The sequence below is a fragment of the Scyliorhinus torazame genome, chromosome 10 (genome assembly GCF_047496885.1).
Source record: "Scyliorhinus torazame isolate Kashiwa2021f chromosome 10, sScyTor2.1, whole genome shotgun sequence".
Taxonomy (NCBI): domain Eukaryota; kingdom Metazoa; phylum Chordata; class Chondrichthyes; order Carcharhiniformes; family Scyliorhinidae; genus Scyliorhinus; species Scyliorhinus torazame.
Window position 1 is genome coordinate 162,589,355 of NC_092716.1, and position 27,741 is coordinate 162,617,095.

General features: G+C 46.8%; 1 protein-coding gene across 1 annotated transcript in view; it reads right to left on the reverse strand.

The window, feature by feature from the left end:
- Positions 1–12,614: 12,614 nt before the first annotated feature.
- LOC140431005 (potassium voltage-gated channel subfamily KQT member 1-like) overlaps positions 12,615–27,741 on the reverse strand; it is a 1,144,532-nt gene continuing 1,129,405 nt past the window's right edge. Inside the window, exon 19 of the mRNA XM_072518896.1 lies at positions 12,615–15,859. Within this exon, the coding sequence (XP_072374997.1) occupies positions 15,659–15,859 (201 nt within the window). The 3' untranslated portion in view covers positions 12,615–15,658. The remainder of the gene's footprint in view (positions 15,860–27,741) is intronic.

The following is a 27,741-nucleotide window of genomic DNA, read 5'->3' on the forward strand; positions in this document are numbered from 1 at the left end:
GGGCAAAGCCTTCAGTGCCAACCAGGGCCACCGTGTAGCTTGGTGGACCTGGTTGGGCATAGGGTTATGCACAAAGCATGTTGGCCTTTCACCCCTGCAGACAATTGATTTTGGAATGCAACCAGCAATAGTGACTTTCCTGCTGGTCGTCGCTGCTTTGGGGGATGCCCTGTGGCTGTACGAGCTGGTGCTGCTCGAGGAGGAGGAAGCTGCAGCAGCGGAGCGGGCAGCAGCGGAGCCTGCCCAAGAGGAACAGGAGATAGCTGCCCAGGATGGAGAACCAACACGCCGAGAAGGAGAAGGAATTGCAAAAGAGGCGCTGCATGAGGCCTTGTGTGTACCGGCAGCGTCTGTCATTTAAGGACCTGCCAGAGCAGGCATGCATTCGAAGACTTCGGCTGAGCAAGGAGGCAGTGCGACATATCTGCCAGATCATGGAGCAGCTGGCACCGTGGGGGTATGGGGGAGGACACCCGCTGACCTTGGCCGTCAAGGTGGCGGTCACACTGAACTGTATTGCCCCAGTGCCCTTCCAGGCGCCAGTGGAGACCTGTCTGGAATCTTACAGACCTCGGTGCACAGGTGCATCTGTGCCGTCACTGAGACCCTATATGTCCAGTTGGCGCAATATATCCACTTCAATGTGGACTGCACCTACCAGGATGCCAAGCAGCAGCATTCGCCCCCATCGCCGGGATGCCCCGGGTCCATGGCATGATCGGCGGGATGCATGTCCCCGACGATGAGCACCTGCAGATGACAGGCCGTTCTACACAAACCAAAAGCAGTTCCACTCAATGAACGTGGAGCTGACACTGGGGGGTGTCCCACATCGTGGCGGCCTGCTGCGTCACCCACAGCTTCGCGCAGCAGAGGGGCGATGTGCTGGAGGAGGAGGATGAACACCAGTCCTCGTCCGATGAGGAGGATGTGGGCGAGGGCAGGGATGGGAAGGATATGGGCCCAGGTAAGCATAGACATGTGCGCCAGGGCCAACGCGCATGGGACACTCTGATCGCCGCCAGGTTCACCGACTGGGAGGTGTGGTGGGGTTGGGGCACCCATACTGCTGGTGTACCTCTGCGTAACCACGGGCCACGGTGGGCGGTCAGTGGGGTGTGCAGCAAGATAGCTGCCTTACAGACTGCGGCAATGGCGAACCGTGCCTGCACACCACAGTCCTGGGAGGGTCACCCCAAGCCCATGGCCCGCCCCCTGGTCACCCCTATCACTCCCCGCCCATCCCACTGGGCATGGCAGATGTCCTCTCTCCCCCTCTCCTAGCCAGCCTTGCCAGTGGCAGGACGAGCAGCCCATGGTCATGCCTCTGCATGTCCTACCTCCTCTCTCTCCCTCAGCAGCCATGGCACCTGTTCTCCGATTTTGAACGTCACAAGTGAAACTCATCATTGGTAATTCCTCCTCGCTGAGACTGGTCATCATGGGAGCCCCAGAGAATACTGGGTTAGGCCCGCTAATGATATGCCAACTGTGTTTACTGTACGTGCGGAGTAGAAGACATTGACACCGCTGTTGAGGCACTGAAGCATGGCATTCTGTAGGCACTTGACACCGGCACCGGCCATGATTTTTGGCTCAGGCACCATTCTCCGCCCAATTGCGTTTCCCAATTCCGCCGTCAGACGACGGAGAATCCGCCCAGTGTGAATAAAGCTGAGTAATATTTTTTGTGACACGAAATAATAGTGAATAATAATGGGCCGTGTTCTCTGTTTCAGAGGCTAAGTACTCTCATGAATCACATGATCTCTACAGCCCTGAAGGCGGCGTCAGTCCCGGAGCAAATTTAGGACATCCTAGTGGGCGAGCACAGGCGGCAGGTGGAACTTGTGCAATTCCAACGAACGCTTGTTTGTGATTCATTGGGGTCAGGATTGGCACTCGAGAAAGGAGAGCACGATGGCGCAGTAATTATCACTGGGACTGCGGCACTGAGGACCGGTTCAAATCCTGGCTCTGGGTCACTGTCCGTGTGGAGTTTGCACATTCTCCCCGTGTCTACGTGGGTTTCACCCCCACAACCCAAAGATGTGAAGGGTAGATGGATTGGCCATGCTAAATTGCCCCTTAATTGGAAAAAAAATAATTGGGTACTCTGAACGTTAAAAAAAAAATTAGGATTGGCACTCGAGAGCCTGACAATCAGGAGTTGCATTTAGGCATTGCAATTGCCACACACCCTCATCCCAGCCAAGACGATGGCACCAGTTACACTGCACCATGCCCATCCCATTGAGGGGTCGGCTGGGGCCAGAGTGTACCTAGGGGGGTGACCTGAGGAGACTACCCTGTGGGCAGCCAGCGTTGTGCACAGCCGCATTGCTGTCTTGCAGGCTGCGGCAATGGTGCTTTGTGCCCGTCCACCCTGACCCAACCTCCTGGCCTCCACCCCAGCAAATCCCCCCGGCCTGGGCAGAAGCCCCCCAGCCAGCGGTACAACTGTCAGCACACGGTAGTGATGTTGGACACGTTCCGTACCCCCTCTCTCTCCCATAGCAGCCATGGCTCCTGTTACTCGATTTTAAATACCACAAGTGAATCTCACCATCGATAATTCCTCCTGGTGGAGACTGAGCATTGCAGGGGGGAATTGCCGGGTTGGACCTGTTAATGATATGCAAAAAGCATTTGCTGTATAATATGCATGCCCACACCGATGTGCAGTGTGGAGCACAGTCACACCGCTGTCGAGATACCAGAGGATGACATTGCGTTGGGCGCCCGGCGCTGTCCTCGATTTATGGCCGACATGCGATTCTCCGCCCGAATGCATTTCCCGATTCCGGAGTCGCTGGGCGGAGATTCCAGCCCAGTGTTTGTGACTCTGAGTAACAGTATTTATAGATTTTTTTAAAAAAATTTTGAGTACCCAATTCATTTTTTCCAATTAAGGGGCAATTTAGCGTGGCCAATCCACCTACCCTGCACATCTTTTGGGTTGTGGGGGCGAAACCCACGCAAACACTGGGAGAATGTGCAAACTCCACACTGACAGTGACCTAGAGCCGGGATCAAACCTGGGACCTCGGCGCCATGAGGCAGCAGTGCTAAACACTGCGCCACCGTGCTGCCCCGAGTATCAGTATTTATGACACTGAGTAATCATATTTGTTTCTGCTTTGACAATGAGCAATTATTTTTGTGATGTCTATTAGGTTTTTGAAATTGCCTAATATTGTTTGCACTTTGACACTGTCTAATATCATTTATGACACTGATTAATGGCTTCCGTACCGTGACATAAATTATGTTCATGATGCCCCTGAGTCTTTTTGTGACATTGACGGTAATTACTTTTGCAGGGTGAATATGGGTGATAGTGTTTGTGACACTGTGTAGCTGTAAGTTGCAATGTCTAAATAGTGATACTGAGACAATTTTGTGGACTAACTCACTGCCAGACTAATGGGTCTATTTGCACATCAAGAATCCAACCTAATACTTGGGATACTTTACTGAGGCTCTTTCCCTGAGCCATGGTAATAGTCTCCTGTACTGGGTTCCATGACTAATCAGGTAAAGTGGGCGGAATGGCATACCCATTCCAAGAAAGGAAGTGTTTCTAATTAAAGGGACCACAACATGGGTCACAATGGCTTCCTTTCGCTTGATTATTTTTGACACTGCTGTAATTACAGGAATGGAAAGACCTGGGAAAAGTGTTTCCTGGGGCTCTCACTTTTAGTTGCAGTTCCTGTTAGCCTATATTTGTTGGCATCATGACCGGTACAGGCTTGGAGCGCCAAAGGGCCTGATCCTGTGTTGTATTGTTCTTTGTTCCTACTACTGGATCTGTGGAATCCCTGGACTGAGCTCAGCTCTCCCAAAGGCTGGAGGAAAAGGACAGTCTCTCCCAACAAGCATGCAAGAATGCAACTGGTCAAGGAAGTGAGCAGAAGCAGTCTCTGCAGTCTGGAGACAGTGCGCCACGAGGATGCAGGACCTTAGTAGGGGGGTTAGAAAAGTGAATAACGGAATATTTTCAGGTGCTAAGTCCAACATACTGCCGTGCCTAGCATTCCCTTGCACAACGCACCTCAGATTGACATACATTATAACTCCACTCATTCCGCTCTCTCTCTCTCTCGAGGCCAATCCTCACATCCCCAACTGAGCAAACAGACTCACAAGCAACCTATTGCCTTCTCATACTTATGCCTCCCTCTGACCTTCCATATGCTGTGTCCTCCAACTTTCCGCACAAGCCATTACAGACACTCACACCTCTTTGCTTCCTCTCCTTGCAGAAGATTGCACACTATGGTTGCAAGTCTTCTGCAATTTTTCATTTCTCACTCCCTAGTTCAGTGGCCCCGAGTATCCCTCAAGATGTAACGGTCCACTTGGGCATTCATCAAATCAAAATGTGAGGCAATAGAGAACCCTGTCTTGGGTCTCCAGGTAACTCCTTCCCGCCTCATTATTCGCGAGTGTTTTTTTTTGTGAGATGTGCATGGTGCGCTTTGTGTTTGATGTATATTTGGCTGATAAATAAGGGGCTGGATTCTCCGCAGCCCCGTGACGAAATTGCGGCCAGCGTGCGGGCGGAGAATCCACTTTCACGCTGTAATCGGTCCGGCGGCAGTTTGGCGATTCACCTGGACCCGAAAATCGGTGTGACCGTGGAGTAGGCCACACAGTTGGGGGCCCAGTGACAGGGGCCTGCCCATCAAACCTCCGCTCCCGACCGGCCGAGTTCCCGACTGGGTGGAACTAACTACCTATTGCCGTTCTGGATGCTTGCGTGGCGGCTGTGGACTCAGTCCGCGGCCGCTCTGGTCGGGGGTGGGGGGAGCACGGTAGCATTGTGGATAGCACAATTGCTTCACAGCTCCAGGGTCCCAGGTTCGATTCCGGCTTGGGTCACTGTCTGTGCGGAGTCTGCACATCCTCCCCGTGTGTGCGTGGGTTTCCTCCGGGTGCTCCGGTTTCCTCCCACAGTCCAAAGATGTGCAGGTTAGGTGGATTGGCCATGATAAATTGCCCTTAGTGTCCAAAATTGCCCTTAGTGTTGGGTGGGGTTACTGGGTTATGGGAATAGGGTGGAGGTGTTGACCTTGGGTAGGGTGCTCTTTCCAAGAGCCGGTGCAGACTCGATGGGCCGAATGGCCTCCTTCTGCACTGTAAATTCTATGATCTATGATCAGACACCGCCTCATAGGTGGCCGGGGGTTAGATCCACACAATTTGATGCTCGGGCGCGGGGGGGGGGGGGGGGTCTCATTTTTCCATCTGGCTCCGCGGTCAGAGTCCGCCATGGAGCACAGCGCGGTCGCTGAAGGCCGCAGCCTCCAAACTTATCTGCAGCTAAAGCTGCGAGATTTACCCCGGGTCCCTGCTAGCCCCCCTGCAGGGCATTGAATTAGTTCAACTTGCTTCCCGGAATTTCTGGAGTAAAACTCCACCGTGTTTACACTGGCGTGGGGTCATAGTCCCATTTTGGGAGAATCCAGCCCAAGATGTATTCTCAATGGCATGCATTGAAATGTGAAAAGTGCTTCGATATGAGCACTTTAAGTAATGATTTTCAGAAATTTATCTCATACTTAAAATGAGGTATTCCTGTACTTGCAAGAGACTGAAATCCTGGTGAGAGGAGGGATGCGAGTGACCATCCAGTCAAAAGCACCTTATCGGCAACTATTAATGCTTACCGGGTCAGCTCGGAAGAAAACCTTATTCCACAAAGCTATAGATGTCAGCAGTGACCTTCAGCTAGCTAGTAACATAAAGACGGATAGGAGGAGTTTTTATAGACATTTAAATAAGAAAAAAGTTAACAAACTGAGCATTGGTCTGATAGAAAGTGATTCTGGGGAATTAATAATGGAAAATTGGGCGATGGTGGATGAATTAAACAAGCATTTTGCACCAGTCTTCTCTATATAGGATACAAGTAACATTCCAGAAACAGCTGTAAATCAGGAAATGGGAGGAACTCAGGAAAATTACATTCACCAGGGCAGTGATCTTGAGCAAATTATTGGGTTTGCGGGCTGACAAATCCTCAGGTCTGGTTAGCCTTATACTAAGGTCTTGAAGGAAGTGAAGAATGAGAGAGTTGATGTATTGGCTTTAATTTTGGAAAATCCCTTAGATTCAGGGAAGGTTCCATTAGATTGGAAGATAGCAAATATAACTCATTTATTCAAAAAGGGAGGGAGACAGAAAGTAGGAAATTGCAGACCGGTTAGCGTCACATCTGTCAGAGGGAAAATGTTAGAAGCTAGTATTAAAGATGCTGTAGCAGGGCATTTGGAAAAATTCAAGGCAATCAGGCAGAAGTGAAAGGGAAATAATTTAAACCAATTTACTTGAGTTCTTTGGAGGAGTCACGTGTGCTGCGCATAAAGGGGAACCGCTGGATGTACTGTACTTAAATTTCCAGAAGTCATTTGATTACGTGCACATTAAAGGTTATTATGTAAAATAAAGGCTCATGTTGTCAGGGGTAACATATTGGCATGGGTTGAAGATTGGCTAAATAAAAGGGAAACAGAGTTGACATAAATGGGTCTTTTTCTGTTTGGAAGGATGTGACGTGTGGTGTGTCACAGGGATCAATGCTGAGGCCTCAACTTCTTATAATTTACACAAACGATTTGGATGAAGGGACTAAAGACATGGGGCGGGATTCTCCATAGCCCAATGCTGATATCGCAATTGGCGATAGGGCGGAGAATCCACTCGGCCGGCCAAATCGGGGCCGCCGCCGGTTTGACGCTGGTCAGCCATGCCCCGTCTCCTCCGAAATGGCGTAATCCCGTCGTGCGGCACACGGCATTGCAAAGGTTTTGGTGTGTCATTGGCAGGCACTCCCGCAATGCTCCCCCCCCCACCCCGATGGGCCGAGTTCCTGACTGCGCGGGACATTTGTGGTCTCAGCGGTCGGGAACCCGGCGTGGCAGCTGCAGACTGTGTCCAGTGCCGCTACACTCAGCTGGGTCCATGCCGCTGGCCGGGGGGCATCCGTAAGGGCTGGGGGGACTGGTGGGGGGTGGCCAGGGAGTGGCCTGTGGGATCACGGACAATGGTCAAGTCTGCGCATGGCCAGCGCCATGTTGTACGGCACAACTGGTGCAGGTCATTGCTGTGCGCATGCATGGCCAGGGACCCGGCCATTCTCCGGCCGTTTTCAGTGTGGGAGCCGGGAGTTTACCCAGCGCCACTGCTAGCCCTTCACCTGTCCCGGAATTGGTGAGGGGTCGTTGCCAATTTGTGGGTCGTAAAACGCCCACAAAATCTCCGTTCGAGCCGGCACGTAGCGGCTGAAACGGGAATCCAGCCCATGGTTGATAAATTTGATGATGACACAAAGATAGGTAGGAAAGTAAATTGTGAAGAGGAGGTAACGAGGCTACAAAGGGATATATATAGGTGAGTGGACAAAATTTGGCAAATGGAATATAATGTGGGCAAATGTGAAATTGTCCATTTTGGCAGGAAGAATAAAAAATAAATTTATTGCAGAGATCTGAGTTGAAGATGTGTTCTAGTGCATGTATCAGAAAAGGCAAGTATATGGTTACAGCAAGCAATTAGGAAAGCAAATAGAATGTTATTATTTACTGTGAGGGGAATGGATTACAAAAGTAGCGAGGTTATGCTTCAGTTGTACCACATTTGGTACTACTGTGTATAGTATTGGTCTCCTTATCTAAGGAAAGATGTAAATGCATTAGAAGCAGTTCAGAGGATTACTCGACTAATAACCAAGAATGGTAGATTGTCTTATAAGGAAAGGTTGGAGAGGTTAGGTTTTTATCCGCTAGAGTTCAGAAAAGTAAGAGGCGACTTGATCAAAACATTTAAGATCTTGAAGGGTAAAATGGTGGATGTGGAGAGAATCTCCCACCTCTTGTTGGAGAATCATAAACCAGTGGTCACTGTTTAAAAATAAGGGGTCCGGTCACTCATTTAAGATGGAGATGAGATTTTTTTCTCTCTCAAGAGGATCATGAGTCAGACAAATGAGGGGGGATCTCATAGTGACTTATAAAATTCTAACAGGACTAGATGGGATGGAGGCAGGGAGGACGTTCCCAATGGTGGGTGTGTCCAGAACCAGGGGTCATAGTCTGATGATTTGGGGTAGACCATTTAGGACAGAGATGAGGAGACATTTCTTCACCCAAAGAGTGGTGAGCCAGTGGAATTCATTACCACAGGAAATAGTTGAGGCTAAGACATTGAATACATTTAAGAGGCGGCTAGATACGTCACTTGAGGCGAATGGGACCAAGGGTTATGGGGAGAAAGCAGGATTAGCTATTGAGTTGGGCGATCAGCCATGAACGTGACAAATGATGGAGCGAATTCGAAGCTCCGAACGGCCTCCTCTTGCTCCTATCTTCTATGTTTCTATGGGTCTCTGGAACTCCCTTCCTCTGAAGGTGATGAAAACAGAGTCTTTGAATATTTTTTAAGGCAAAGCTAGATAGATTTTTGATTAACAAGGGGGAGAAAGATTATCAAGGGTAGGGAGGAATGTGGGTTAGTGGTACAATCAGATTATTGAATAGCCGAGCAGGCACAAGGGGCCAAGTGGCCTACTCCTGCTCCTAATTTGTTTGTATGATCCACCATGAAAGCCCAAGGCTCTTGAGGCATTGGTGTTCTGACATGTCGTGGGGGCTGCTCATCTGCCCGAGGACTCTTTGTTGAGGATCTTGCGTCCTTCCAGCTGGATCCATTTCCTCTGTCCTGGAGAGGTGCGTGTGGCTGAGGAGAAGGTAACAACTGCTGTAGGTAGTGCTGAAGCTTAGAATAGAATTCCTACACTCCAGAAGGAGGCCATTTGGCTCATTGAGTCTGCACAGGCCCTCTGAAAAAGCACCCAATCTAGGCCCACTCCCCCATCCTAGCCCCGTAACCACACCTCATCTAATCTTTGGTCACAAAGGCCAATTTTGCCTGGCCAATCCATTTAACTACACATCTTTGGACTGTGCGAGGAAACCGGAGCAAGCGGAGGAAACCCACGCAGACATGGGCGAATGTTATGGGGCTGGTTTAGCACAGGGCTAAAGAGCTGGCTTTTAAAGCAGACCAAGGCAGGCCAGCAGCACGGTTCAATTCCCGTACCAGCCTCCCCGAACAGGCGCCGGAATGTGGCGACTAGGGGCTTTTCACAGTAACTTAATTTGAAGCCTACTTGTGACAGTAAGTGATTTTCATTTGATTTTTCCTTTTTTCGTGTGCAAGCTCCACACAGACAATCATTGTCTGGAAGGCTGGAATTGAACCCAGGTCCCTTGCACTGTGAGGCAGCAGTGCTAACTACTGTGCCACCGTGCCACTGGCTTCTGCTCTTGCTCCTCATTAGAGACGCAAGGCGCATCTTCAGAAGGTAGAGGCTGGCAGCAGAGAAGGACAGTTGAAGGTGAGTGAAATATCGAACTGCCTTACAAGTTGGAAATCACCTGTCAACCAATGATAACACTTTGAGAGAATAAGTGCTTTGAACAACAGCCTCTTACTAGCCATGACTAGAGCTCTTCAATTTCACTGAAAGCCTTCCCAGTTTGTCAGTTTCACTGAAGAAGCTCTTTCCCATGTGTACTCACCTCAAGGACACTGGCAAATTGCTGACAGGTTGGGAAGCAGTTGTGCTGGCTGGGAAATATAGAATTGAGGATTAAAATAGTTCTTACTTGGCTTTTTAGCTATCGTAATTACTTATCCAACAGGTCCAAAGTGATTCCCTGGTTGTCATCAATCCCGCCTTGGTGAAACCTGGAAGTGTGTTGGATGATGTCAGTATTTTGACCTGACTTCATTTCTAAATTTAACTCCCCGCGTGCACCCAAACCTACCTGTCCTCGCCTGAGAAAAGTATCCCTGAAGTGTTTGTACTGTCGCACTGCGTAATTTGGAATGTAAGACTGAGTAACTGTGCCTGTGCTTTAACAGAGTTAAAATTTTGTCTCTGCTGTGATGTCGAGTGATACACTGTGTACTGCGACACTCTGGAGAAATTCCCGAACAATCCACTTGTTGGGAATTCTGCATGGGTGTCTATTTTATACTCTGTCCAATTTTCTTCACATTGACCTCAATGGCAGAAAGACAGAAATGGGCACCAGGAGAAAGCTTGGTCAACTGGAATCCAACAATTAAATGGGACCTTTCTTTTTTCGAAAGCTAGCAAGCTTTAATCGGAGTATGACTGTGATCAACAGTATTTTGCAAATTAGATATAAAAATAATTAACTATATTCAGAAAATTAGTGTAACATTGAAGGAATGTACGTGTGCAAACAGCTAAATAATGGCTTGTGACAGATCCAACTGAGTAATTTTACTTGATGTGTTGAGAAAAATATAAGTTAAAACCAGGCTGCACATATCTGAGATTTTTGGTTTTATTGAGGCATGATACCAAACTGTTGTCTTCAAATTTACACATAACATCTGAGTTAAAAAAGGTATCATTATAAAATTAATGTTATAAATCACAGCATGAGTCCCAGCTGATTTGTTTCATAGTTGCATTTGAATATTTGAGCAGCCCATTCGAACTGGATTGAAATGAAGAAAGCAAAATGAAAAATGCCTAAAAAAATCAATGTATCTATACCCCACTTCAAGACAGAAAGGCAGTGAGAGAGGCAAGGAAGAGAAAAACAGGAAATGGGAGGAGAATTGCGAAGGAAACGGAAGAGATGAAGCGTGAGAGAGGGAAAGAGAGAGAGAGGGGATAGTGTAAAGAGACAGGAAGGAGAAACAAAAGGAGGGAGAAGGACGGGGAGCAGGTGAAAGATCCAGAAAGAGTGAAAGAAAGAAGGGAGTGATTTAGAGGGGAAAGAAATAATGGACAAAAAAGAGAAAGGAGGAAGAAAGGAGAAGGAAGCTGATTAGAGAGGAAAAGATAGAAGGAATGTGAAGGAGAAAGGTGATGAGTGGAAAGACATAAAGGAGAAAAAATGGAGAAAAAGCTGAGAGAGGAATGTGATCTATCAACCCATTCTACATTATTACAACAATGTTATTAACTGAATCAATTCATCTGAGAAGGAAAATTTATAAAAATGATAAGAAACCCCCTGTTTGTAAATATCAGTAGAAAATCTACTATATATAATCTATATCTTTACATATACATAAAAGAATTCTTCATTCATTTTGTTGATTGACATGATAGTTTTCCTACGAGTCAACTGCAAACAGATCTTCTTACACAGTATCTGTACCTCTGGCAGGCATCAAGTGACTCCAGAAAACGATTAGGTATAGTGCTTTGTGCAATCGTCATGGCATCGCTTATAAGTTTGAGATGTAATGGACTTCACTGAATTTCCCTAAAATTTTACAATATCATCAGTCCCCTGATGGTCAGTCCTTTCAACAATATTAATATTTGACACAGTGTCTTCATCTTCATATGTCATTTCCCCTTTCCCATCCCTTAAAATGATAGCAAGCATGAATTGGCACCACAAAGGGTCCATTTAAGTCTGCCCTGTATTTGTCTCCAAGGACTACTAGCGTGTTTGAATATTTTTCATTATGTGATTTGATTATGTCCTTAACCATTTGTTGCTGCTATCAAGGGGTTGGGCGTAATGGGTCACTGCCTCGCCCCACCCCTCCATATCAATGGTTACACCACAATTAAAACCTTCAGTTAGGGTAATCAATTACTAAACAAAACCAAGGAGTATAAACACATGCATCTGGCAAGTGTAGTACGAACAAGGTGATAAAGTGGCTATGTGCAGGGTCCCACCAGGAAAAGAAAAAGGGACACCAGGAAATAAGGTTGGAAAACAAACGTGTGGCTCCCAGTGAAAGTGAGACACTAACAATGTCTTGAGAAGCAAGAAGTATACACTTATCAGTCCACTGGACTTTGTCCAATCTCGCTGTACCAACTACTTCACCATGACCTCCCACATCAACACACATCACTTCTGAGTGGGTTAAACTGTGCTGGGTTCTAGTTTCAAATGTGAATGAGTGTGGAGAGTGAGGCTTGATTTCCCATTATATGAGATTGGGTCGGGGGGGGGGGGGTTGGCACTGGGGGTCAGGCTGCTTGGAATAATTTTGCCAGGCTCTCTTGTCTCCATGTGGAGCCTGTTAGTGAATGGTCTCTGTGGCTTGGAATAGCCAAAAGCACATTATTCTCCAATTTTCATTTTTGTTAAATCACCTCAAGCTTAAAAGCTTCAGCTCCTCACCTGTTGCTCATAGAATTGACAGTCATCAGGAACACAGTCCTGTCTCCAGAGTCCAAAGTCATAAAGGCGCTCATGATGGAAAGTGCGTTGGATGACGGGATGTTATGATTTGGATCTAACTTCCTTACACCTGCCATTCTGATTAGATTATGATATGCCTGACTTCTGCCAGAAGTGTGGGGTTGCCAACTGCAAATAAATGTAATCTGGTTTCATCACATCACTTGCCCCCACGCTCAGCCATTAGTCGGTCAACACATTCATCTTTGTGACGCATTGCCTTCCTCAGCCAATTGGAAGGCAAAAAGACTCATTACCCAATTGGATGATGCTCGACTGTCAGCCAAACAGCCTTACCTGTCTTCCCTCGCTCTCTCTCTCTCCCTCCGCCCCCCACCCCCCACCCCCACAACCACGACCCCTATTTTGATAGTTTTAATTCTGTCAAAGAAAAGGGGCCGTTTTAGCTCACTACACTGGACAGCTGGTTTGTGATGCAGAGCAAGGCCAGCAGCACAGGTTCAATGTCTGTACCGCCTGAGGTTATTCTCAACCTTGTCCCTCGCCTGAGGTGTGGTGAAGCTCAGATTAAATCACCATCATTCAACTCTCCCCCTCAAAAGGGAAAGCAGCCCATTTGCTTTTAGATAGTCATCTGGGACTTACTGTACCTTAAAGAGAGGAAAAAATAATTTGTTTTTAATGCCCTGTTTTTTCTCCAGGTTGCACAGGGCTTGTGTAAATTCCTGGAGACCTCAGACCAATCTTGGAGGGTTGACAACACTACAGAAGTGGCAGGGTAAAAAGACACCAGAGAGGTGACTCCCAAAGTAAATTCCGAAGCATTCTTCAAGAGTTATACCATGGAGCCCAGAAGCACATTTTGCGATAAGTTTCAACGAGCCATTTGAGCATGGAAGTGACCAATGCAGTTTACTTCTGATTTCACTGAGCCTTCTTCACACGTGCGGGCTTCCCAGCAGAGGCCAGTAGCAAACAATCAGCAGGTTTTATTGATTTTCCACCACCCCCTTCCTAGCTCCGGGGCTCTGAAGCAAACTTCCTTAACCCCTAATTGCTGTCTTCTGGTTAAGGCCAGTGTAGACTGGACATAAAACTCGAGAACTTACTGCATAGTCTGACTCAGTACCATACCATCTGTACACCATTGAGATTAAGTTCAACTGCAATGGGGGCAAGGGCACAAAATGGGCAGGAGCAGACCATTACCCATTCTGTTCATTCTTCCTCCCCACTGATTCAATGGGGCAAGGCCTTTTGATTTCTGCTAAAGGAGAGACTCTGCTTATCGCTCCACAGATGATGTCAGACCTGCTGAGTGTTTGCAGCATTTTCTCTTTGTATTGAGTGACAGGTTATAACAGGTGACCTCTATTACCACCTGCTTTACATTTCGGTCACCAGTTGAATTTTACCTGCCATGCTCCCTGACTGGACTTTTCGGCTGATTGGTTGCTGCCCCATCACAAAAGTTAAGTCCTCATGCTAGGTATCACACACTAAATTGGCAGCTGGCAAATAAACTCATGGACTTTTGGATCTTGTAGGGTCCATTTGGCTGGTTCGGATCACAAATCTCAAATTTGGATATCCAACACCCGAGGAATGTGATTTCAATTTCTTTATAAAAAAAAAAGAATTTAGTGTACCCAATTCACTTTTTCCAATTAAGGGGCAATTTAGCGTGGCCAATCCACCTACCCTGCACATCTTTGGGATGTGGGGGCGAAACCCACGCAAACACGGGGAGAATGTGAAAACTCCACACAGACAGTGACCCAGAGCTGGGACCGAATCTGGGACTTCCGCGCTGTGAGGCAGCAATGCTAACCACTGCACCACCGTGTTGCCCTGTGATTTCAATTCAACCTGCCACGTAATGGAATCTATCTCCGAGTGCACTGGTACAAAGGGAATCGCTAACGGGTTTCCTTTTACGAGTTTCTCACCTGTCCTACTTAGATTGTAAGCTGGCAGAGAGGGTGGGCAATTGAGCTGCCTCTTTGTTAACTGAGTCACAAAAATGAAAAGCATCCCTGAGGTTTGAAGCTTCTGAGAGTTTCTTCATATCTTTGCTGCATATTCCACCAGAGTCCTAACAATAGCTACACTGCAGCCAGATTAAGACTGCAAGTATTAGCCAGAGTAAAAGCGGGGGTGGGGGATGTAAAACAAGTGTAAAACAACCAATAGCGAATACACTTGGTTTGCATCACTTGGAATTACATTCCATGGAGGGGGCCGTAAGAATTGTGGGATGGGGGGGGGATGTAAAAAGTTATACTCTTGCTGTTAAACGCCAGTGCGCTAAGTCAAAACTTCCTCAGTGATTTTCCATTAAATCATGCAAAAGTCATCATTTAAACACACAACAAAGCTGTGCTTCATTCGTGGAAGACAAATATTATTTGCTACAACATGTTGAACTGCCAACCCTGAGAAACACTGAAAAGCGAATTGTGGAAATCAGACAGGCCCTGGTTGCCCCATGCTCATGACACACTTATCAGTTGCCAAGTGACTGGGAGGTGCCTCCAGTCATGAACATAACCACTGTCCCAGCTAAAAGGAGAAGTGTGGCTGAGCCTAAATCAGTCCACTCGCCGCCTGAAGACATTCAAAAATAAAATGGGGAAGGGAAACTGAGTATAACAATCTGAGTGAACCCAAGTGTGGAGGACTTCAGCTTTTGAGAAAATGCCCACATTCCGGTCCAGAAAAAAACACCAATCCAGCTTACTTGGAATGAACTGGGATAAAAGGTTTCAAGAAGAAGTTGGCAGACACCAACCCATCGTGCCTGGGCAATTTAGTCCACTTTGATCTTGCCTGCATGTCACTCTTTATGGTTGTATACCTGCACATAGAATGGACACGCAAAAGGGATGGGACATTTTGACAATTATACAGGAATGTGGGAGAAGAGTGCACGCATTACACTGACACTGAGCTTCATGCTTCTTTCCTCGATCATACAACACATTGATTTTTTGCAATTTAAAACTCACATCTATTCTACAAAAGATTACAATTTGCCATAACATCATGTGCTATTAGTCTTTTCCTCTTATCTTACAGGCTGTCCAAGCATAGTCTTCACTTTTGCCTAAACGAACGACCAGGGAAGTGTTTGAAATGTGGCAGGAGATTTCCGAACCTCGGCAGGGCGGTATGAAGAACTCTCTCTGCGAAACTGGTGATATCGGCAAACCTGAATGGACGCTTCGGTGAGAAAACATGGACAGTCTAATGGTGGTTGCTTTCAAGTTTCATACACTTCTTCAGTAAATTGTCAGCCACCCCCACCCCCCCCACCCACCCCCCTGAGGTTTGTGCCAGTTAGATGCACAACCTTGAGGCCTATCTTATAATATCCAACAGGTCTCTTAAATCTCTTGAATGCTACTAAATTTTAAAAAGTAGAGGATCAGAGATCAGGCCACGTTGTCTTGGTCTTTCCTGTGTACAGTCAGCTGCTCATAGCTTGGTAAGGAGCTGTGAGTTGATGCAATAGCTTGTATAATGGTTCCCTCTGCCTGAGGCACAGCCTGTAGGTGAGATTGTCCTTGCTGGTTGGCAACCAGGCACTGCAGCATATCTGTGATGTTATTCAACTTCTGATCCATGTCCACAACCTGGTTGAGAAAGGAAACACAATCATTTAGTACAAATTAGGACAAAAGTTGTAGAAACGGAAGAAACATGTTTGAAATTGTGTGGCATTAATTAACATCACTCAGTGTTTGCATATTTATTCCAGGAACAGAGGGACAAAGGGCGGGGATCTTCCGGTCCCACCAAAAGCGACCACCCCCCTCACCTCCCCGCAGTGGCAGGAGGGGCGAGCCATGCAAAATGTCATAGACATCAGTGGGACCGGAAGATCGCAACGGCAGCCGCCGGAAAATCCACCACAGTGAAGGGGGGGAGGGGGTCCTGCCTTTTAAAGACTTGCATTTATGCAGTGCCTTCCACAGCCTAAGACATCACAGCACTCTTTAAAAAAACAATTGAAGTACTTCTGATGTGTAGTCATTGTCATTATGTAGGAAACACAGCAGCCAATTTGCACACAGTCAACCCCCACAGACAACAATGTTGAGGGATACATAGTATCTAGGAATCAGAGAGGAACTCTCCTTCCCTTCTTCAAATTAATATTGTGGGGTCTGGGTCTACCTGAGAGGGTAGACATGGACATCGATTTTTTGGCTCATCTGATGGGCAGCACCTCCAGCAGTGCAGCACACCCTCAGTACTGCACTGGAATGTCAGGCTGGATTTTGTGCTGAAGCCTCTGATCAGGGATAGAACAGGAGTAATTCTATTTCATGATCAGAGGCCCAGCCTACTGCAAGTAGCCATTGGATAAAAGATCCATATCTGCTAAATCTCCATTTGTTGGGCGAGAGGGGCAGATTTTGAAGAAGAGTAAGAGAATTCTCCCACTGTCTTTTTAATAGTTAGCTTTCAAACAACGCCTCCCAAAAAAATATCTGGATCATTAATACATTGACGTTGCCGATTGTGGGGCATGACTGTTGTTTACCTACCTTACAACAATACACTTTAAAAAAACATAAATGGCTGTGAAGCACTTTTTAATGTTCCTCTGGCTATGAAAGATCCAAATAAATGTAAGTCCTTTCATTAGTGGCTTCTTATGTGGATCTCATGTTGTGATGCAGCACAATTGCCATGGTACTGGAGGAAGAAGTAAGTAATGTTCCAGAGCGATACCAATCTGCAGGAGTGTGAAACTCAGATAAGAATGTCCCCATGAAAGGAAGTCTCTCAGCAGCTGCCTCTGCATTATATGTGGAGAGTTAAATATAGTCAGAGACAGATTCTTCAGATTATACTGTTCAGGTACAGGACAAGGCACAGAGACTCTAAGGAAAGGAAATCAAACTAAAAAGGCAGCTGCCATATGTTTACTCAGATGCAGACTCTACAGGACGACAAGCATTTGAAGACATTAGACCGAGACAATGTGCCAATGAACTGTGAGCAGCACATTACAACTAACACAGAGAGGCACCAAAGTGGGATATGAGTAAATAACAGCCGTTTAGCCAAAGCAATGTAGTGTGGACATTGCCGTCAGCTGCCTAGGCCTTAGGTTCTGCACTTATCCTTGCTAAAGCTCTCTATCTCCCCATCACCATTGAGACTCTCTTTAAAACCTACTTCATTGCCAAGCTTTTGGTCCCCTATCCCAATATCTCCTCAGTGTCAAATTTTGTTTGCTAACACTCCTGTGAAGCACCTTGTATGCTTCACTATGATAAAGTGCTATATAAAGAAAAGGTGCTGCCGCACATTAAACAGCAAAATAAAATTACAGTGGATTGACTCAAAAGTGTGTTTTATTTCATTTTTAATGGGGTCAAACATTTTTCTGTTGATCTTCCCAGTATACCTAAAAACTATAACTAACACCACTTCCACGCCCCCCCACGCTTCCCCAGACTCAGTATTTTACCCCCTATAACCTGCCCAGGTAATTTATTTTGCCTATAGGAAGTAGGTTTTATGCAAACAAGAGAGTGAATAGGCAGGCAATTTTGCAGTGCATTGTTTGGCCAGGTGTACCAGAGGGATTAGCATTCTGCCTCTGTTGCAGGCCAATGCTCGCAAGCTACTTTAATTACCAGCTAAACTGGGGCCTGGGTCCAGGTGCAAATCCTTATCCTGCTGCTTTCTTTTGAATAACAGGCTGTCATGTATAAACTGTCAACAGTTTAATGTTGATATTTTATGTCGATGCTGTGATGGGAATTGTGTGAAAACGGGATTCCAAACTTTACTGGACACATGAGGGATTGTTGCTTCAATAAGTGACTTTCCGATAGGGAATCTTGCGAACTGTGCAATTGAATGGGGACGGAAGAGCTACCTGCAGTTTTCAGGCTATTAAAATCAATGGGGAGTCTGCACACAATTTCCCAATATAGAATGTCCATGGGTGTGACTCACCACTTGCAATGCAGATTTGAAAAATTGAACTCATCATGTAGGTCATGCTCCATAAACACTACTATTTTCTCCCTATTGGCAGTCTTGGTTCCAGTTGTCACTTATGGAATACTACAATTGGCCTTTATGAACCTTGGATCGGAAAGGGAAAACTGTCCAGGGCTTCGCACTCCTTACTGCTATCCAGTACATCCTGCTGGAAGTGTGCCCATGTGGGCATGAGGTGAGCATAAGGCTGGATGAGGTTGCCATGCCCTTGTTGTTGAATTGGCGGTTAACACTCTGTCAAAGTGAATGATGAAGAACAGCTGGTTGGGCAAAAGATCTAAGGGTGACTGATACCCCCCACTACTCTGTACTATGTACTCCAACATGAAGCCATCACTGACAGAAGAGGAAGGCAAAGGAGACAACTGGGGAAAAACAAAGGGCGCGATTCTCCACTCCCACGCCGGTTGGGATATTCGCCTGGGCCGCCAAAATCTCCGGGGACGCCGGTCCGACTCCCTCCCGCGATTCTCCCAAGCGGCGGGAACGGCCCGGTCGAGTTTCGCGGGCCGCAGGCCGGAGAATCGCCGGAGACACCCAAAATGGCGATTCTCCGGCACCCCCGCTATTCTGAGGCCCGGATGGGCCGAGCGGCCAGGCCAAAACGGCGGGTTCCCCACGGCGCTGTCCACACCTGGTCGCTGCAGGCGGTGCATGAACGCTGTGGGGGCGGCCTGTGGGGGGGGGCGAGGGGGGATCCTGCACCGGGCTTCACCTGGAATGTGGGGTGGCCCGCGATCGGTGCCCACCGATCGTCGGGCCGTCCTCTCAGAAGGAGGACCTCCTTCCTTCCGCGGCCCCCCAAGATCCGTCCCTCATCTCCTTGCGGGGCGGATCCAACCCGCGCATGCGCGGATGACGTCCGTTATGCGGCGCCGGCCGTGTTATCTATGCGGCACCGCTTTTACGCGGTCGACAAGGCCGGCGCGTGTAGGTGACGCGGCCCCAATACTGGCCCATTGTCAGGGCCTGAATCGGTCGGGACCGGGGCCGTTCCGCGCTGTCGTGAACCTCGACGGCGTTCACGACGGCGCGGCCACTTCGGCGTGGGAGTGGAGAATCCCGCCCAAAGTCTTTATGATGGTGAATTCCATCAGGACATCACAGAGTGCTTTATAGTCTTTTTAGTTAATTTTATAATCTCGGAAACCCAGAAGTTAATTTGCACACAGGAAGATCCTGAACACAGCAATGTTATAATGACCAGGCATTCTGGGCAGAATACAACCAAGAAATTTCTACGTGTTACTTTGGGTGAATGTGGCAGGTGTTTCTGCTGGTTTTTTGGGTGAGACCCACACCGCTATAGTCAACCACATCTAGGGCACGATATATCGGCCTTGCCGGGCCTAGCGCAAGATTTTCAGCCTCCAAACGCCTTGCGTGATCTCGTTAGATCTCACGAAACATCATGATCTGGATCCTGCCCATTGAGGTCAGTGCCCGGGATCGAATGGGCTCGCCTCGGAGACCCAGAGCGGGTGCCGTTTAGGACTGGTTTCCACAAACGTGTGCCAGGCGTACTGGCACTTGGGTGGCCGGGCAGTGCCAGGGGATGGCACTGGTAGGGGCACTGCCAGGGTGCCAGGCTGGAAGCGCCAAGGTGCCCAGATGGCATCAGGCCTGGAGTGCCCTGCCCTTACGAGGTGGGGTGTGGGTGGCCCGAAAAAACCCTAATTTGTGAGTTGGGGCATTGGGGTAGTCTAGAAGCCGTGGTTGGGGGGGTCTAGTGATTGGGAACCATTTTAAAATGGTTAAAACAAAACCTGGCGCAAACATATTTAAATGAGCTGTATGGCCAGTTGAATCTCAAGAGACGACTCAAGCATTGCGAATCGTGCAAGAGGCTTCACGTGAGATTCAGTGGCCTCGCCATGTCACCAAGTCCGGTGCGATGAGGCAAGTAAATCGTACCCTCTGTTTTTACTGATGTTGGTTGAGGGGTAAATCTTGGCTTGGGTACTGAAGCAAACTCCCCTTTCTTCTTCAATATAGTGGCATGGAATCTTTCATATTTGCCTGAAAGATTACCATCCAGCTTGTGATTATAGTCGTAGGTCCAGGATTTTTGAATGAGAGTTTAGGCTGGAAGAGTAAGCCAGGAAATGAACCTTTAATATGAACCTTTAATTCTTCTCAACCCTCTTGGCAAAAGCATCTTAGGATGTTGCAAAGCGGTAAATGGCCAATGAAGTATATTTGAATTATAGTAATGAAGAAATAGGTGTCCAATTTCTTGTGTGCAGCCAGGTTCCCCACACACAAACATAATGATGACCAGATAATCTGACTTTATGTGATTTTGATTGAGAGATAAATATTGGCCGGGACACTCGGAAAAAGTTCCCCCTTTTCTTCACATAGTGGATTCCCTAAATAAGTGACTTTGTGAGAAGGAGCCTTGCTAACTCTCTGTGCATATCTTTCACATCCACCTGACCATAAGACCATAAGACATAGGAGCAGAAGTAGGCCATTCGGCCCATTAAGTCTGCTCCACCATTCAATGAGATCCTGGCTGAACTGAAATGGTAATCCTCAACTCCACTTTCCTGCCTTATCCCTTAACCCTGATTAAAAATCTGTCTATCTCTGACTTGAATATACCTAATGACCCAGCCTCTATAGCCCTTTGCGGTGAAGAATTCCCTGGACTACTTTCAGAGAGAAGAAAGTCCTCCTCATTTCTGTCATAAATGGGCGATGGTGCCTTATTCAGAGATTATGCCCTCTTGTCCTAGTCTCTCCCACAAAAGTAACAAACCTATCAGCAACTGAACAAATTAAGTCCCAGTTTAACATCAACATGACAATGCAGCACTCCCTCAGTATTGCACTGGACTACATCTCTGGAGTTGGGCTTGAACCCAGAACCTTTGGACTCAGAGACAAGATAGCAGTGAGTCATAAACTAACGGCAAAGAATTAAAGAATAACCAACTGACTATTTTGCAGAATGGCACTATAATAGCAGTGTTTATACTTTCTGAGGCTGTGTTCAGTTTTCAACCAAGTAAATGAGAAGTGCACAGGAAACATTTAAAGTCACACAGGAACTGCTTGGTAGTTTCAGAGCTGCATTTGAGGATCCCCCCCCCCCCCCATTCTGAGCAGGAGCTCCATTGTCGTCAATGGTGGAGCTTGGATTTCAGTCAGAATAAGCCACGAAAAGTAACATTCAGCCTGTGCCCACAGGTCTGACTCTGCATCCTCTCTGAATTGTATCTCATATTTCACTAGACTCAGCTATGATGCATGGGAATGCTTAAATATTACAGGTGCAGATTCTTCTGCTGTTGAATTTTATGCTGATTGGTAATTTCTTTATTGACCCATACCAGCACACGTCTACTTACCATACTCACACCTAGGCATTATTCACACTGGATACATATTGCACACCAATTTTCACATTCCAGATATGCTGCAAATGCAGCCACCATGGGGCCAATCTTTATGTTCCTAATCCCAGTTCCTGGGGTAATCACAGGAGGAAGAATGGATAGGGATCAATTGTACCAGGTTTTCACCTCTCTCATTTATGTGCCTTGATGTACTTGGTCGCAATCTCTCCTCCAAATCAGATGTTTGCTGTTAAATTCTATTCCAGAAGCTTGGATAATAAATATTGCTTTCATTATAGTAAAACATCCTGAGGCACATCACAGAAGTTTTGTCAAACAAAATTTGACACCAAGCCACATATTAGGGGAGATGCATGATCGAAGAGGTAGGTTTTGAAAAGCATCTTAAAGATGAAAAGAGAAACAGAGGGGAAGAAAGGTTGAGGGAAGGAATTCCAGAGCTTAGAGCCTAGGCAGCTGAAGACATGCCCACCAACGATAGGACAATTAAAATCAAGGATGCATGATGGGCCAGAAGTGGAGAATTGCAAACATCTTGGAGGGGTCTAGGATTGGAGGAGGGTACAGAGATAGGGAGGGGTGGAATAACAAGTTTAGAATTTAAAAATACAGGTGTTTCTGAAATGAGAGGCAATTGAGGACCACAAGCACAGGGGTAATAGGCAAATGGGACTTGATGCACGTTAAGACATGGGTTTCAGAATTTTGCATCAGGTGAGAGACATCATGAGGTATTCTGAAGTGCATCGGCACCATTCCCGATTACAATAGCAGGAACTGGAATTTAATGCTCGCCATTAATTTTGCTAATCAAATCCGTTCTTGTCACATATAATGTCCAAGCCGTTTAGATGGAGTCCCAATGCTCCATTTCATAGCTGACATTGCATATTTAGGAGAATCAAATTCCAATTTGCGAAACTCCATTCACTATTTTGAAAATGGTAAATGTCAATTTCAAACCAAACTACATACCATTTATATGCATGTATATCACTGGCGCGGATTTCTGCCCCATTGGCAGTTCATTAAAAAAAAAATTTAGAGTACCCAATTATTTTTTTCCCAATTAAGGGGCAATTTAGCATGGCCAATCCACCTACCCTGCACATTTTTGGGTTGTGGGGGTGAAACCCACGCAGACACTTGGAGAATGTGCAAACTCCATACAGATAGTGACTCAGGGCTGGATCGAACCCGGGTCCTCAGTGCCGTAGGCAGAAGTGCTAACCACTGCGCCACCGTGCCATCCTCATTGGCAGTTCATATCAGGAAGCTTCTGATATCCACTTCATGGGTGGGACTTTCCGCCTGCCTTCCATGTTTCCCGGCGGTACAGGTGGCTTGACATTAGCCGTGAACCCACTGAAGTCTATGGCACTTTGCATGGCTCATCCATCGCGCCACCAGTGAACCCATCGCGGGAGCTTGCCTTTGGCAGGGCTGGAAGATCCCGCTGGCGGGAAGGATTGGAAAACCCCACCCCATGGTTTTTCATCATCAAATTATGTCTCATATGTATCAACCAGTTACATTTGGCATTACTAATTGCAGAATAGGTTCCCCCTCAGTTGGTTAAGGCACTGTGCAGTGTCAGCTTGGAAGGTCTCAAACATTGAGTATTGCTACTTGGATGAGGTGTGGGAAAGAAGGCAATGCTTGTGAAGACTCAGTGCCTCGAGAAGGGGATAACATTGTAATGGCAATGAGTGGCTAGCCTGGTGCTGACTTCCCATGATTATACTAAAACTTTACAGCAACAAAAGAGATGCTGCCACTATACACCACATTGAAGGGGGTATGAGAACATATATCTTATCTGCCCTGTTGCCCTCTGAAAGAACATGGTCATGGGAAAGGTATGCCAAAATAATAAAATAGGGAAACATTCATCACAAATAAAGAAATGTTCCTTATTTACTGTACAATGCAGTCACATACTGATGCTTTGGCATCAGTATCAATCCTACTCTTTCAAGAGAACTCATGGCCCTATATCTACTTGACCTTCTTCTAGCGATTCAGAATTGGAAATATTATTTTTAACAAATAATTATTTTCTATTCCACCCCCTACTTGCAGTCGGAAAACTCTACAGCCTCTCACTAAAAGATGGCACCTGCATTTCCATACCCATAAACAAGTTAGCGCCCTCTATCAAACCCTCCAACACTTCCTCCCTCTTCCTGACCAGAGAATAAAGTGCCTGTAGTTTTCAATGGCATATTGTTCTCTTTTGATTACGTGAATCTGTATACTATTGATGCTTGATTGGTTAAGTCTGTGTTTGGAGTCAGAAAAATTAAACAAACCTAAAGACAGAGCTGAAAACTGCAGCTGGAAACATGTATTGGACATTTAAAAACACTGTGAATAAAGCCCATTATACACATGGACCCGAATGCTATTCTTCATAGAACTGAGATATAAAATATACAACAGTCTCATCTTTCTTGATATATATCGATCAAAACTGAGAACAGTGCGGTATGAGCGGCCCCATTGAAGAACGGGCCAACTTGCACCACCTTTAATTGAAAGGTGCCATATCAATGATTGTGCCTTCAATTTCATTATTCAATATTTTCTGGCCACTTTCTGAACTCTACTATCTTCTGATCTTTCGGTGATAGTAATGGTAAAAAATTAAATCTACCACCTTCCTGTCCTCAGGTGCCACTGCCATTTGAAAATAGTCCCGTATCCCGTTGTAGCCTAATCTTGCCCTTGAAACATTTAAAGAAAGCTTTGTTCTTCACTTTTTCTGCTGCATATTCTTCTCGTTTTCACTATTTTCATCTTGTATAAGCTGCGCCACCTGATTTCCCTTTGCTATTCCTTTCCTGCAGGATCAGAATTTTATGCACCTTTTGTCTTCCCTTTTAATCCACATCAGCATCACCCTCATCTTTTGGTTCTCGGCCGTTTCCTGGGATAAACAACTGAGTTTGTATGACAAAAACTGTGAGCGAGTTTTTAAAAAGGGGAAAAAATTGCAGTTCAGACCTCTGTTCTGTGCTTGGTTTAATACATACAATACAAGGTTGGTTCCGATTGGGTTTTGGAACAACAGGTTTGAGGGAGGAACTGGGCTATCTTTGGAAAAAAAACAGGCTGTGTGACTTGTGCAGTCAAATCCATGACAACAAATTCTTGAATCCGCTGGTCCCTGAAACAACCCATGGAAATTGGAGAAAGTGCTAACTGAAGTAAAGCATCTCTTCAAGAGATGGATGGAGGATGTTCCTCTCAAGGGAGTTGAAGGAACAACGAGAAGAAACAAAATCGGACATACAAGCTGCGGTGAAGGATGTGGTGGCCGAAGGTCTGGCGAACATGCAGATGGCCCTGGACAAAGCCGAAAAGCGACTGAGGCCCAGGAGGCAATGATTAAAGATCTGGAAAGGGCAGCAATGGACCAGAGTGACCGGATTGTCGCCTTGGAAAAGGAGGTGGCAAGGCTGGTAGTGACTCAAGGCAACCTGAGAGGAAAGGTTCAGGATCAGGAGAACCTACGAATCGTGGGCAGACAGGAGGGGATCAAAGGTAGGAACCCAAAGGCTTTATGGCCCAAATGCTGGGTAACCTGGTGGGAAGGGACAGCTTCCCCAACCCACCAGAAATCAACAGAGCACAACGGTCGCTCCGACCAAAGCCCAAAACCGGAGTACAGCCGAGGGCAATAATTGCAAAAGTGCACCGGTACCAGGACCGGGAGCAAATCCTTCGCTTGGCCAGGCAGTCCAAAAACTGCAGCTGGGAAGATCACAAAATCCGGATCTACCAGGACATTGGAGCTGACTTGGCCAAGCACCAGGCTGAGTTTAACAAAGCGAAGGCCGCGCTGTACAGAAACGGCGTAAGATTTGGAATGCTGTACCTGTCATGATATGCAGACACACACATAATGATATACAGACAAGCAGCTAATGGACACAGAGAACAGGACATGACCAATAAGCAGGCAGGACACTCAGGGGTGGGATCCGACTACAAAAGACACGAGGCACTCACACTCCGCCTCTTTCCACTGATAAACATCGAGAGAGTCAGTCAAAGGTGTTGTTTCAATCTCACACCTCCACCACGTGGCTAAGAGTTGATCTGGTTCAGTCAGACAGAGTAACCACACTTAATTAGCAGAGAGTCGAACTCACAGAGAACTGTGATAACTGTGCTATTAGTTCAATAAACCTGATTGAACTAACTTCAAGGTCTGGAGTATATTTCTGATCTAAGCTGCATCCAGTTGCAGCCAGTGTTAGACCAGTGTACCTAACACGACGGTACCCAGCCAAGCTCTGGGTCACATATCAAGGCAGGGAACACTTCTTCACAGCCCCTACGGACGCTGCCACGTTCATCGCAGAGAACGGACTGGAGAAGGGGCAGCAGGGGCAGCGATGAAGAGCCCGCAGAATGAGACTCTTATAACGCAATGTTTTGACAAAAAAAGCTCTCTCCCTTTTACAGTCAGTACAGCCAACACTAGACCATTGGTACAGCAACCGCTTTACATGGGAGAACACTGCCTCGTTCTGGAGGCGGGGACGGTAAGAGAGGGAAGTATGAGCCAGTATAGCAAAGCACAGGGAAAAGTGAGGGGAATAGCGGACAGGGAACCCAGAGATCAGGCAATGGGAGGATGTGTAACAAACCCTGGGAGGGGGACCACCACACTCGCGAGGTAGCTAGCATCAGGAATCATACAGGAGCGAGAGGCTGCAGCGCATACCCCGCAAGGGGGTTGGGGGGGGGGGGAGAGGGAGCGGCTGGCAGGGGGGGCAGATAACAGGCATGGAGGGTTAATCAGGGGAAGAAACAGGGGGAAGGGGGGTTTAGCTGCGGGATGCAGGGAAGGAAGACGGGGGCGGGGGAAACGCCATCAGGGAGAAATAGGTGAAGAAAGATGGATGGCATTTGACTGGCTACAACAGGCCACACGTGGTGACCTGGAACACAAAGGCACTGCAAGCAACCACTTTGGAGGGTCCCTGGACAAAGGGAAACCCTGGAGTGCAGGGGCCCAACCTCATGGGGAGAACAGTGACTGTGGACATTTTGGACGGCCCCTAACAAAGGGAAACCCCGGAGTGCAAGGTTGCATCCACCAGGTAAGTATAGTTGATCCCACAGGAGCGGGATGACAACCCCCCCCCCCATTAAGATAGTCACCTGTAATCTTGGGGGACTTAACAGCCCAATGAAAAGATCCTGAGTCTTCGCCTAACTGAAAAACATGAAAGCCGACATAGTCTTCCGCCAAGAGACGCACCTTTTGTTCTTCCTACCAAAATGCATAATTTCACATTTTCCTACATTATATTCCATCTGCTAAGTTTTGCCCACTCACATACCCTGCCTCTTTACCTCTGTAGACTCTGTGTAAGCCAAACCACTTGCTTTCCCACCTATTTTTGCGTCATCGGCAAACTTAGCAATAGTACCTTCACTTAACTTGTCCAATCACCTTAAATCTGTGTCTTCTTATTCGCAATCCTTTATGAGTGAGAACAGTTACTTCCTATCTACGCTGTACAGATTCCTCATGCCTTTGAATACCTCTATCAAATGTATGAAAGCAAGTCACTACATGTTAGCCAATGCTTTTACATTTTATGCTTCTGTCGTTTGAACTTCAGGACAATGACACCGTACACTAGGACTGCTGCATTTATATTGTTAAAACAGATTTGTGCACTTTGATTGCATGAAAATGTAGTTCTCTGCTTGTGTAATTGGTAGAAGAGATTTTGCTAAACTGAGGTAAAACCTCACTTGATATCACGATCGATGGCACCTTCCATCACCTTGTTGATAATTGAGAGCAGATAGAGGCCAGGTTGGATTCCCGTAACAGCCTCCCCGAACAGGCGCCGGAATGTGGCGACTAGGGGCTTTTCACAGTAACGTCATTTGAAGCCTACTTGTGACAGTAAGTGATTTTCATTTCATTTTTGATTTCATTTTTCATTTGCCCTGCTTCTTGAGGACTGCATAGGAAACCATTCAATTGTATCAAACCACTTCCAACACTTCAAAAATGGGGCTCCCACCATAAGCATACAAAGTGGCAAAGATTAGTGGGAGACTAGAGGACTGGGAAATCTTTAGGGGGCAACAGA